The sequence below is a fragment of the Typopeltis vanoorti genome, chromosome 26 (genome assembly GCF_054136105.1).
Source record: "Typopeltis vanoorti isolate ZY-2024b chromosome 26, IOZ_Tvanoo_1.0, whole genome shotgun sequence".
NCBI lineage: Eukaryota > Metazoa > Arthropoda > Arachnida > Uropygi > Thelyphonidae > Typopeltis > Typopeltis vanoorti.
Genome location: NC_143574.1, coordinates 23,584,596 through 23,597,398, shown reverse-complemented (window position 1 = coordinate 23,597,398; position 12,803 = coordinate 23,584,596). Strand labels below are relative to the sequence as shown.

At 38.2% G+C, this 12,803-nt stretch overlaps 1 protein-coding gene across 1 annotated transcript in view; it reads right to left on the bottom strand.

Moving 5' to 3' along the window:
* The window catches only part of LOC150092413 (zinc finger MYND domain-containing protein 19-like), a 99,712-nt gene extending 99,441 nt beyond the window's left edge, over positions 1 to 271 (bottom strand). Inside the window, exon 1 of the mRNA XM_090415016.1 lies at positions 2 to 271. Within this exon, the coding sequence (XP_090271142.1) occupies positions 2 to 85 (84 nt within the window). The 5' untranslated portion in view covers positions 86 to 271. The remainder of the gene's footprint in view (position 1) is intronic.
* Positions 272 to 12,803: the final 12,532 nt, after the last annotated feature.

The window sequence follows — 12,803 nt, the reverse complement described above, 5'->3', positions numbered from 1 at the left end:
CCTTCCCCGCCGCTCGACCGAGTCGGACAATCCCAAGCTTGACTCCAGACATCCATACTTCTGAAGCATTCGTTGGATCCTTCATATGTGCAAGATGCACATGTAAGTCACTCAGATAAGATAAACCTATTCTTGAATTCTAGAAATTGCACAAATATAGACCACCTGTAACCACCACGCAACCAACTAGCACAACACACTAACAACCTACTCACCAAATACAATGGCGAAAGTCACTGCCCGCCAAACATGTGGCATGAAGCTCCGCTCAACAGCTGGCTCCCTCCAGGCGGTACAGATGCCATGAACAATAACGCCCCCTGGCCAACTAAAATGGTTATTTCATTTGAAGCTTTTGCATTGAAAGTAGGATGGATTAGCATTATCTCATATATTGTTATGTGAATCGCCATGGAGTGCAAGGACTCATCGTTTGAGAACACTCGACACCTGACAACCTACTATCTACACTGCTTAAACCTATTATTAAATCTGTATTTTTAACGTACGTTGTATAAATGAGAATGAAAGTTGTGTAATTGAGTAGTGTATCCCCTACGATGAGTCCAAGCACTTCTTGGAGGTGTCACGTAATCATAATAAGAATTATTATTATTATAAAAAAAAAAAAAAAAAAAAATCAGCTAACGCCTTTTTATTCCCGTATACACGGGAGTAGGCGAGGCCATTTAGCCCTATCTAACTTTTGGAGACTGAGTGGGCAGTTCAATCTCCACTGGTACCCAATCAGAGACAGATGGCCCAAGGCTATCACTAATTAAGCGGTACGCAGTGAAGAGAGACGGCTCAAATGTGCCGCCATCTCGTGGTCTCTAACCCTAACACAATATATTTAATGTCTGAAATAATGTGGGTTCTACGGTCGATTTTCTTGAGTTTACAGGACGAAAAACCCGAGTTTCCGGGAGGAAAAACCTGCTTGCCCGTGCCAGAGATCGACTAACTCGGGAACCGGTCGAAAAAAGGCTTAGAAAAATTTCCTCTAGTCGCCGACTAGACTCGAAACCAAGACTTCCTTCGTGCGGCCTAGCGCGATGGTGTGCAAACGCCACATCCACTGAGCTACACAAATAATAATAATAATAATAATAATAATAATAATAATAATAATAATAATAATAATAATAATAATAATAATAATAATAATAATAATAATAATAATAATAATAATAATTAACTCTTAGTAAGGGAATATTGTGAGTAGACATATAAATATAAATTAATGACGGAAAATTTCACGTACTGAAGATGCCTGTGACACAAGCGAAAATTATACTACTAAAAAAATCTTTTTTGCGTGAGATTTTCCGTCATTAATTTTGTATTTAATAATAATATAGTAGTAGTAGTGGTGGTAGTAGTAGTAGCAGCATCAGCATTATCTCTGCAAGAATTTAAATTTTAATGTACATACATAGACGACACACATGCACATAACAGAAGTTGTCAGACTGTCTGAAATGCATGCGGTAAATCAACACGACATTAGATAACAGTGAACAAATGCATATGATTATACAATACAAAGCTATCTCGAGATGAGTGACAACTTTATTGGCAAAGGATTTTGGAATACAGAAATTAAAATACAGACTGGTAATTAATACTTTACTTAATTTTTGGCAATCTCCTTGTCTGGGAAAATATAATATTGCTCTGAGTCTCAGAAAGAAAGAAAATACCAGTGGATCTTTTTTTGTTGTTGTTGTTTTGACGACGAACTCTGCAAGAAACGGACAATGATTTTAGGAGATGTAATGTACGAAGTGTAAGCACTAAATATCATGATATAATTCAGGAAGCTGAAAAACGAAGAGTAGATGATATGCTTCCAACAGAAACAAAGAAGAAAGGTTAGAATTTTGAAATAATGGGTAAATATCCACATATTTGTGGATATTTACCCATTATTTCAGTGGAGTAGATAAAAGTTGAAGAGCTAAAGCTGGAGTATTTAGCCTCATAAAAACTAAATGGAAGAACCAAATCAGAGTTGAGTACGTAAGACTTAAGAAGTAAATAAAAGGTTTATAAAAGTAAATCTTGAAGCACGTGGATTGGAATTTTTAATTATTGGAATTTATGCCCATGTGATGATGCTTCACGGGATGAAAAGGAATAATATTTTGAAGATCTCAGAGAGATGGTTGAATTAGCAAGTGAACGCACGGAATTATTAGTGTTAGGAGATTGTAATAGTAAGAGTTGGGCAGAGTGATAATCACTGTGTGGCAGGACGTTATGGAGAAGACCGTGTTAATGACAAAGGGTGCATGTTGATTCAGGTATGTGAAAATGAGGTGTCATGTGCTAAATAGATAATATATACAGTACATGAGTTTACACGGATGTAACAACTGGAGATGTAAAGTCAATAACTCACCTGGTGATAGCTACGCAGAAGCAAATAGCAGTAGTGTAAAATGTAAGAGCGTTCCATGGAGCGAGAGGTGGGATAGATCATTATATGGTAATAAGTAACATCATATTTAGATCTGGGGGGGGGGGGGGCAAAGACTTCACACGATTATTGTAGAGTTACTGAGATTCCCAGATATAAAATAAGACCGTTATAATATGGTATACGGTAGTATACAGGATTTGTATACACAAGGTCTTGAGCAGAAATCGGATGTAACCAGAGAGGATCTGCATCTGGGTTGTATGACCATCTAAAGAAATGTTTAGATGATGCTACTAAAGCAGCCCTTTGAAGAGAAGGTAAGAAGCTAGGAAATATATAATGAATGAGTCAGCAAGTGAATGAGAATATAGAAAAAAGAGAAGACAGCATAGAACAGATGGTTAAGAATAAAAATCCTCAGGACAAAGAGGAGTTCAACAATATTAAGAGACAAAAGGATCTTCTGTAGAACCACATCTGACTTAAGAACTCCATTAAAAACTCGCAATGCTTTGTAGAAAACTACTGGAAATTTTAATCTTGCCGTCGGATATTCTAGCTACACTAGATGTTCTATATTTGTTTACTAATGTTTCAGCGTATGAAGTTATGGAACTAACTGACGATTTGTTCCCTCTTGAGACTTCTCAACTTTTAAAGGCATTTTTTGCAATGCAATTATTTCGGATGAAATGGGAAAATGTACAAGCAGATATCCGGCCTTGGAATGAGATTCCCTCTGTTTCCTGTGCCAGCTTATTCATGGAAAACTTGGAAAACGTTTCCTCACATCTACAAACAAAAAACCTTCAATTTGGTGGAGATGTGTAAAATATATCTTTATAATCTGGAAATACAGTATTGCTGAGTTGCACGATTCCTTCCACCAAAAAATTAAATTCGCTTTGAAACTTAAAAATGAGGGAAAGCTACCTTTCCTAGATGTCTTAATTTCCAAAAATCCAGAGGTTTCTTTCTTAGAGTATCTCACAAGCTCACGTACAAATCGTTATTGAGACTCATCCTCATTACACCATATATCATAAAAACTACGTATTATATATGCGCTTAAAAAAAGGACGATCTCTATCACAAGATATGAAGAAAAACTGAAGGAAGAATTACAGTCTCTACTCCAACTGCTTGTGAGCAACAGGAATTCTAAGAAAATAGCACGAAAAATATTATACTCTATTCGTGCTCCACAACCAATGTTCTCTGTAGAGCTCCTTTTCTCATCCTTTATATCGGTCCATTTTCTCACAAGATCGCCAGTCTGCTCAAATCTCATGACATAAGAGTGACATTCAAGCCCATTTTGACTATTCAAAATTTACTGTGTTTGCTTAAAGACCACAACTCTTTCTACAAACATCCTAGAGTCTAAAATACTCCATGTTCTTGTAGTCGTTCTTACATAGGGCAGACATCTAGAAGTTTGGAAATTAGACAGAAAGAGTATACTGGAGACGGTAATAACAAGCCAGAAGACAGCTCAGGTCGAGCCTTTCACTTCTCCCACATTGCATAGCACACTATATAGGACAAGAGCTTCATGCCTTGCATAGAAGAAAACCAGACTTCTCACAACATAAAAGAATTTACTGTGTCATCCGTTCACAAGGTACAATCAATAAGAACCGTGTGTGATATTTGGAAATCGCTCGTTAGATCTTTCTGCACGTCAGAGTTTAACTTTTCAGCTAACTATGTTGCACCCATCACTGAACAATAGCTAATCCCGTGCAAGCTCCTACACTCCAAGTGGTTTCCATTTTCTACTTACATTATTACCATTCCTACTTTTTCTGTATTTTAGTAATGATTTAGTTCATGTTAGCTAGTATTATATATTTTTATCTTAACTCAGACGAAGCAATACGTATCTACGATGGAACTAGTCAGTTATCATTTTTTCATATTATTATGGCCAAATAAACCAATGCATCCTCCTTATATCGATTTTACTAGTCGAAAATATACACATACTGGCCACGGAATTAGAAACTTTTATTTAACCACCTTACCGGCCATTATGGATCAAATATGTAGCCTCATACGCTTCGTATCCATCATATATTTCAATGTAATATCAATGGTATTACAATTTCAATGAGCACTTCGCATCCATACAACCGTCATCTGCTGGATAAAAATAGTCAACATTTCAAGATGAACTTGATTTGTAAAAGTGTTCAGATATTCCTTGAACGCCCAACTCCCGACCTTTTCAACAACAGAGGACCCGTTCGGTAACAACTGAATATGCCGCACACTATGACACAACCTGCAGAACCTTGAAATGTGATTGATAAGGCAAGCTAGGTTCTATTCTTCATGGGGATACCACCAAACTTTCTACCTACATTCGGTACAGAACAGGGTGAACCATGAGTCGTCGGACCAGGAGATTTTTCCAGTGTCCAGTCACAGTGTTCGACACCACTGTAGACGAAATTTCTGAATCTTCGCAGAAATCAGTTGTATCCCTAAAGGCAAGCAACTGCCAATACCGATCCTCTTTGATTCTCTGTGCATAGATCGGTGAAGTATAAGTCGAAAACAACCTCCATTAACCACGCTACCAGTCAAGACGCATTGGTGCACCCAGGGAGGGGGGCCAAGGGTCCCTGTCCCCCAAAAAAAAGAAAAAGGAAAAAAACACTTGAAAATTTTCCCAAAATCTTTTCCTAATTAAAATTCTTTTTTTTTTTAATTTATGTTGGGTCGTGTCTTCTATTTCTATGCTACTTATGAATTAGCGGTCACATAAGATAACCCTATAGTTATCGGAAATCCTGGCCGCTGTGAACGCAAGGCGAACGAAGTAATGCTCGGGCGCTACTTCGTTTGGCCGAGCTTGGCCAGAGGAGATCACGGGTATCATGTATTGGCGATCAATGCAGATGCTCAATCACAGCTCGTATGCAATGCGTAGTGTGTATTCTCAAATCGTCTACTCAACTCCTCCCCCCAAGATTAAATCCTGAGTGCGTCACTGTCAAGACGCATCAACTATCATTGATGCGAAGTGCAAATTAAAATTGTAATACCATTGATATTACATTGAAATATATGATGGATACTAAGCGTATGAGGATGCGTATTTAATCCATAATGGCCAGTAAGGTGGTTAAAGGCTTCAGCCAATTGCTGTACACAGGAAGTTCTAGACTGTCTCAGAACCACAGTTACATCTCTTAAACAAGAAAATTAGGTTACTTTTCCACTAATTAACCAGTCTGGATACATCTTTTGAGGAACCAGTCAGTTCTGCTGTTCTTAAAATCTTGGCTTGAGCCAGATGGGCACTCCTAATAAGTCCATTATGGAACTCCGAAAAATCCTTTGTTTTTCCCTTTGTGGTCAACACTATTTACGATTACTGACCAAGTAATTTTGCATATACACTTTCGTTAGTGACATTTACATAGACCTGCATAATGAATTCTAATTCAGTGGCTGAGATGTGTACATATTCATCAGTTTCATAGTTGACATATTTCCGCAGGCATTCACACAAGGAAATATGAAAGCTGTACTAAATGTAAAGAAATGGAAACTTATTTTAAATACTTTACTGACAGTATCTCAGCCGCTAACCATCAAAACATCAAAAAGTATGTATATGAGGAGAATCCTTACATTAAAAATGTGTATGAATCATAGCACAGGCCTCAAGGCCTGTGTAGCTCAGAGGAAGTGGCGCTTGCGTCCTCTGCGCTTGGTTGCTCAACGTCAGACTTAAGTTCAAGTCTAGTCCCGAGAGCAAAGGCTTAGAAAAAGTTCCTCCGTCTGGAGGAACTTTTTCTAACCCTTTCGTCGACCGATTCCCGAGTTAATCGTTCTCTGGCAGGCAAGCAGGTTTTTCCTCCTGGAAACTCGGGTTTTTTCATCCCGTAAACTCAAGAAAATCGACTGTAGTACCCATATTATTTCAGACAGTAACATATCTTATTAGGTACCAAGATATGGCAGCACTTGTTTGCTATCCTCTTCATCGGTGGCTGCCATAATTAGTGATGGACATGGGCCAGCGATCTCTGATTGCCATCGGTGGAGATTGAACTGCCCACTCAGTCTCCAAAAGCTAGATGGGATATAAGGCCTCACCTGCTCCCTATAAGGAAATAAAATGTGCTAGCTGATTTATTTATTTTATTATTTATATCATAGCAAAATGCAAGTACAAATATAGGGGAAATGCTGCTGAAAATGTATAAAATGTTCTGGAACAACGCCCTTCCTTGAGGTCCTTATTATTCTCGACGGAAATTAGTATCAAACTGATGTCGGCAGTTTCTATAAGATGATTTGAGGGCATATTTAAGGAACTTTAAATAATATAAATTACTCAATGTTCAAGGAAAGAATTTATAGACCTCTTTAATTGTATAAATGTCTATAAAATCCTACATTTAGTGAAACAGGATTCCTTTTAGGAGAATTAGTCTACCCCCCCCTCCTCTTTGGATAAAGTGTAGATATGTTGTAGTTTTCCCAGATTTGTTCCCGATTTTACAAAACTGCCTACTAGACTAATACAAGTGGTTAGTCATGAAGATAGTTTACATCCAAAATTATTTACGCCTGGATACAAGATTAAGGCAAGAATATAATTTCGTGTCTAGTACGGTAAACAACAATGAAAAACTTCATGCTAAGGATGAGAAGAAATGAGGAGTAAAATGGATGACTAAGGAAATCAAGCATGAAGTGCCTGATAAAAAAGAAGTTATGGATGAAGTATAAATTGAGTAGTGACGAACAGCTGCATGAGTAATATTACATTCAGGCCGGAAGGGAGACTAGTGTAATAAGGAAGGAAAAACTGTAGTTTAGGCAGAGACGTGACTGACAGTACAGTCGAAAGATGATCCCTAGGAATTATTTTGTTATGAAGCCATTAGAACTGCAGACGATTGTGAATGAATGCCCTTGCTAGATGCAATAGGTGATAAAGTAATCAACGCAGGTGATATAGTGAAATATTTAATGACTTATTCATCAGGATATATCATTCTGTGAAGCATCATTTTTTATTCGTCGGTGGGAGATTGACAGGAATGGGAGTGAAGTGGATGTATTCAGAATACTACGTATTCTGGATTTCGCTAGGCGTTTGGGATGGATGAATTTCGTCAGGTTTTAGAGTTTGCCAAAGAACTGACAGTGTCACTAACCTGGTTATTTAAAGTCTTGCAAATTGAGTGGAAAAATGCTAACGGAGTGGAAAAAGAGTAAAACAGTGCTATTGAATAGGATAACAGGATAGATGCATCGAATACTGACAGTTTTTATTACTTTTGTGGTGATTATATGGGTAATAATATGAGGGTACTATTACCTCTGCAGGAAAGCATGGATTTATCACGGGAAATTCTTGTGTTAGTTATCTGGTTGCTTTTTCTAATAATTTAATGGAAAAAATAGTTACACTGTGATTTTTATGCATTTTGCAAAGACATTTGATAGGTTGCCATACAACAAGTTGTTTTAGAATCAACAATATAGGATTATCTATCACAGAACTAATTCCCAATGCACTCTGCTAACTTCATATTTAAACCTACATGTTGATACTACAACAACTTGTTGTTGTTATCACAAATCCATATCAAAGGATTTCATATGTATGTAGCGAGTGGGGAAGTAAGCACTACTAGGGACAAAGAATGTCTCAGTAGAATTCAACAGAGTTCCCTACTAGGACCCTTACGATTCACCCTTTTAATCAACAGCATTGTTACTGGCTGCAGAGAGAGAGAGAGATAACCAGACGTTTGCAAATGATGCGAACCCGGGAAGTATTATTAAATGCAATACTGATGTTCTGGGTCTTCAAGAAAGATCTCAATAAGCTGGAACGGTGTGCAAATGGTTGAGGATGCCAGTTTAATGTCGAAAGGTGTAAGGTTTTGAAATTTGCGATACACACATGGGAAGCTGCATGAGCTGTTTCTGGAAGTACATTGAAGGAAGTGAAAGAGCTTCAGGATCATGGGGCGATCGCGATTAGAAAGTTGATATGTAAAGGTCGTATTGCAAAGTGGTAAAGACAAGTGAAAAGGGTTTTGCAATTCCGAGATGAATGGCTCGGCAGAGATAAAATGGTATTGGTTCCATTGTGAGAAGAACTTATCAGACTGTATCTGTATTATGTCATCGGGTATCCAAGATTTTGAAGGAATGAAGTAACTTTGGAAGGGGGAGCTGCAAAGGTTCTTTACAAAAATGATTTCAAGACTGTGGAAAATTAGCTATGCGAACAAACTGAAGATATGTAATCTGCAGTTTGGTAGAAAGAACATGAAGGAATGGCATGATCGAGACGTTTAAACTGTTGAGAGGTATTTACTGGATGGATATAGTAGAAATATTTCAAATGACAGAAGAAATGGATGGGAAAAGGACTAGGGGCCATCCCTTGAAGCTGTGCAAGAAAACTGTGATTAAGAAAGTGAGATCATTTTATTTATTTATTTTTTTAAAATACTTTTTTTTAAAAATTTTAGACGGAGAGTGTTGAGTGGGTGAGCGGAATTCCTTGCTTAAATATGCTGTGAATGCTAATTGTATGATCAGAGTTAGCTCGTGCTTAGGCACTACGGAACTGCAACACCCCCTCTTCTCGATATATAAATATATTTATTAATTTATTTATATGTGCTTGTAATATTTAATTTTATCATCAACAATCCTATACAATCCTCTGATTTTGTAAAAAAAATATAATAAAAATTCTTGTAGCACTTAGGAGGGCGAAGGAGGCTAGCAGCACTATGTTTACCACATTGTCATATTGCTACGCGCGCAAGCATATGCACGTCATAGTGAGATACGAGCTATTAGCGTAATGTGGCACTGTCCGTCGAGGAGTTCCACTGTTGTTTATATGCAGTCTACGGCAGTAGTAGAGTGTTCGTAGTGCTTATCGTGTTTACTCCGCCTTTTTAAATATTTGGACATTACAATTAAAGACATAACATTTGTTATCATTTTTATTTTAGAACATTATTGGGGTTGTGATGATGGATTTTATTTTTAAGTAATTTTGAATTATACCAAACTGTATAATTTTATCGATAATAAACAATATTGTTTTTTAATTTTTTTTTAAATTTTTACCATAATTTTGATATTTTATCCAAACACGCATACACTGTACTTACAGTGTGTTTGTATATTTCGAAAGATGCACCCCACGATTGAACCAATAATATTATTTCTTGGCATCTTTAATTTATAGCATAACCAAGTGTAAAAACTTTCAGCAAATATGTTTTGCAGAAGGGATAGACGATTCATAATGACTCTTCTTTTAATATTTGATATAGTAACATTATAGTTGTTATGAAATCTTCTCTCTCGATGAGAGTTTTGAATGGAATTTTGTGAATATTCATTGATAGTGGAGTGAAAGGTAAGACTATGGCTTTTAATGCAATTTTCCCAGGCCCTCTCCTGTTCCCTGCCGTGTGTCCATCAGTAGTCCTCTGCCTCTTGTGGGAGATTTAGACTGGTGGTCTACACTTGGTGGAAAGAAGGAACAAGGCAGGTCCAGAGCCTCACAGCCCCCAACTAGCGTGTTTAGCCAACGCTCGGTATTGCTGGCAGTCCTCTGAGGATGCGGGATTCTCTACAGAATTTCTGCTGACAGGTCTCCAGACTTGCGGGATTTCTACTTGCCTTCATACGCAATTAAATCGATATGAGCGTGTCTGACTTAGACGCCATCATTGACTTGCTCGATGAAGAGCTAGCTCTTATACTCATAAATAAACTTCAAAAAAAGTTCAAACTTAAATGGCCTGCAAATATGATCGATCCCGACATCATCATTGACTCGCTCGATAAAGGGCTAGCACTCACTTTCGTTAAAATGCTTCTTAAAAAATTTGAAAGAGAATGGCTCGGCTACCTAAACTTACATTCTTTACTAGGTTGATGATGAGGAGAATGAAGACTCTCCTCGAATGGAGGAAAGCTCAATCTAGTGGTCTCTGCCTCTAAGCCCTCTGATCAAGGAGAGACCCGCGCTCGTAAGAAGCGCAAAACTCTCGCTTCTGAACCAACAAATGATGTTGGCATGAGCGAAGACGCTCCCAATTTCAGACTCCTCTGCCTCCTCCAGTGAGAAGGGGTGCCACCGATCATCCTAAGGGAAAAGCAGAGATGGACAACCGTAAGAATCACCATGGCAAACCTGCAAATAAATTATTGCTTGGACAAAAATGCAAATGAGGGAATAAAAATTCAGCCCGCCACGGTGACTGACTATGGAAATCTTACAAAAGAAATGGATGCAAGAGGAATACCCTATCATACATTCTCATTTACCTCCTAAAAAAATCTGAAAGTGGTGCTCCGAGGATATTGACCCGGATGAAATAGTCACTGACCTCAACTTGCAGGATCTACCTCCTATAAAAGTCAGTAGAATGTTTAGATCAAATAAGACCCCTCTTGTACAGATCCATAATATTTACAAAGATATATACAATTTAAAGTCAATCTGTGGACTTAAAATCACCTCAGACCCACTGAGAAAAAGAGCATCTTCTGGGCAGTGCCACAGGTGCCAAAACTTTGGCCATGCCCAGAAGATGTTCAAAGCCCAGTACAGATGCTTAAAATGTGGCAAGAATCACCCCACAAACACTTGCACCAAACCAAAACCCAAGTGGCTAATTTTGGCGGTCCTTGCCCCGCAACTATAGAGGGTGTATTCATCACCCCAAAAACAGATGGAACGAACCAGTCAATCTTCCTCGTCATCTAGTGCGAGAGTTCCTGAAATTCAAACTCCTCGATCCCCCTAGAGTGAGGACATGGCAACAGGTGCTCACCCACCATTAACTGAGCCCCTCAAGAGAATGAATCTTCAACATCAAACGAGAACATATGCCGATGTGGCCCGCTCCAAACAGATAGTCCAAAACCAGAACCTGGCTAATCCACATTCAAATCTATCAGCGATTATCACCTCTTACAGACATTCTTGTTAAAAACTATATAAACCATCATTCTGTAGCCAACCCTGCAACCACCACAACCCTCGAAATCACAGGTATTAATGTCGTCACAAACTCAGTTGGAAAGTTAAAAATTTTTGCTGCTTACAATCCTTCATCAAAAACATTGTTGATCTCAGATCTGAACGCCATCCTCAGAGTAAAAGGAGCGGTCATCATCGCCAGAGACTTCATTGCAAAACATCCTGCCTGCAGCAGTAAATGTGCCAACAAAAATGGCCGCATACTGTTTAACTACTCAAGTTTCAATTGTATAGCTGTGGCTGGTCCTTCAGTACCAACTCATCTTAGTCCAATTGGCTCCTACGACGTCCTAGATATAGTTGTCCTCCAAAATGTCAAATTGCAGTACAATCTGGATTCACTAGACGAATTGACCTCTGACCACAACCCTATTCTGCTCAAATTAGGCAATCAGAAGGGACTGTCCCCAGCCTCACACCTCCATGACTTGGGGAAAATTATCCAATTTGCTGCCAGACTACTTTGGCCCTGTTCCTCATATTAACTCCAAGGAAGGAATCGAATCTCCAGTCAATAAACTTACTCAACAAATCAATGCAGCCTTATCATCTATCACCTCAAATACACCTGCTTCTAAGCCTAAACGACTACCAGAAGATATTAGGACCTTAATCAGAGGGGAAAAATAATACAAGAAAGCGTTTCCTTAATACAATTGCTGAATACATGAGAGATGCACTAAAAGCCCACAGAAGCAAACTATGGGAAGATAAATTAGCTTCCATTTCACCCGGTGATCAACTTGTTTGGAAATGTTAAGAAATATCAAAAACAAAAATAAAACTCTTCCCCCCCTCTCAAATCGGATTTAGGCATTGTTCACTCAGATGCTGAAAAACCCGAAACTATAGTTAAAAATTTAGAAAAGCAGTGCAGCCCTTCATATGATAAACTAAACTTCAATGATATTTATAAAATCCACTACCACGTCAGACGCGTGCTAAAACGGTGTGATACCTGTACCAGCCAACTCACACCTACTTCTCCAGCCAAAATCTATGACACCATATAGAATTTAAAGAATAAAAAAGCTCCTGGACCTGATGGCATTCCTAATAAAGTTATTAAGCTGCTGCCCCGAAAGGCCATCGTACATCTTACAACAATAATAAACTCCATGCTCAGATTTAAATACTTTCCCTATGCTTGGAAGTTGGCAGATGTGGTTCCTATTTATAAGCCTGGTAAGGATCCACAGCTGCCACAAAGTTATCATCCCATCAGTCTGATTTCCAATTTTGGCAAAATTGCTGAAAAAGTCATCTTTTCGAAAATTCAAGTTTCTGTAAACAAGTTAAATATCCTTCCTACAGAACAGT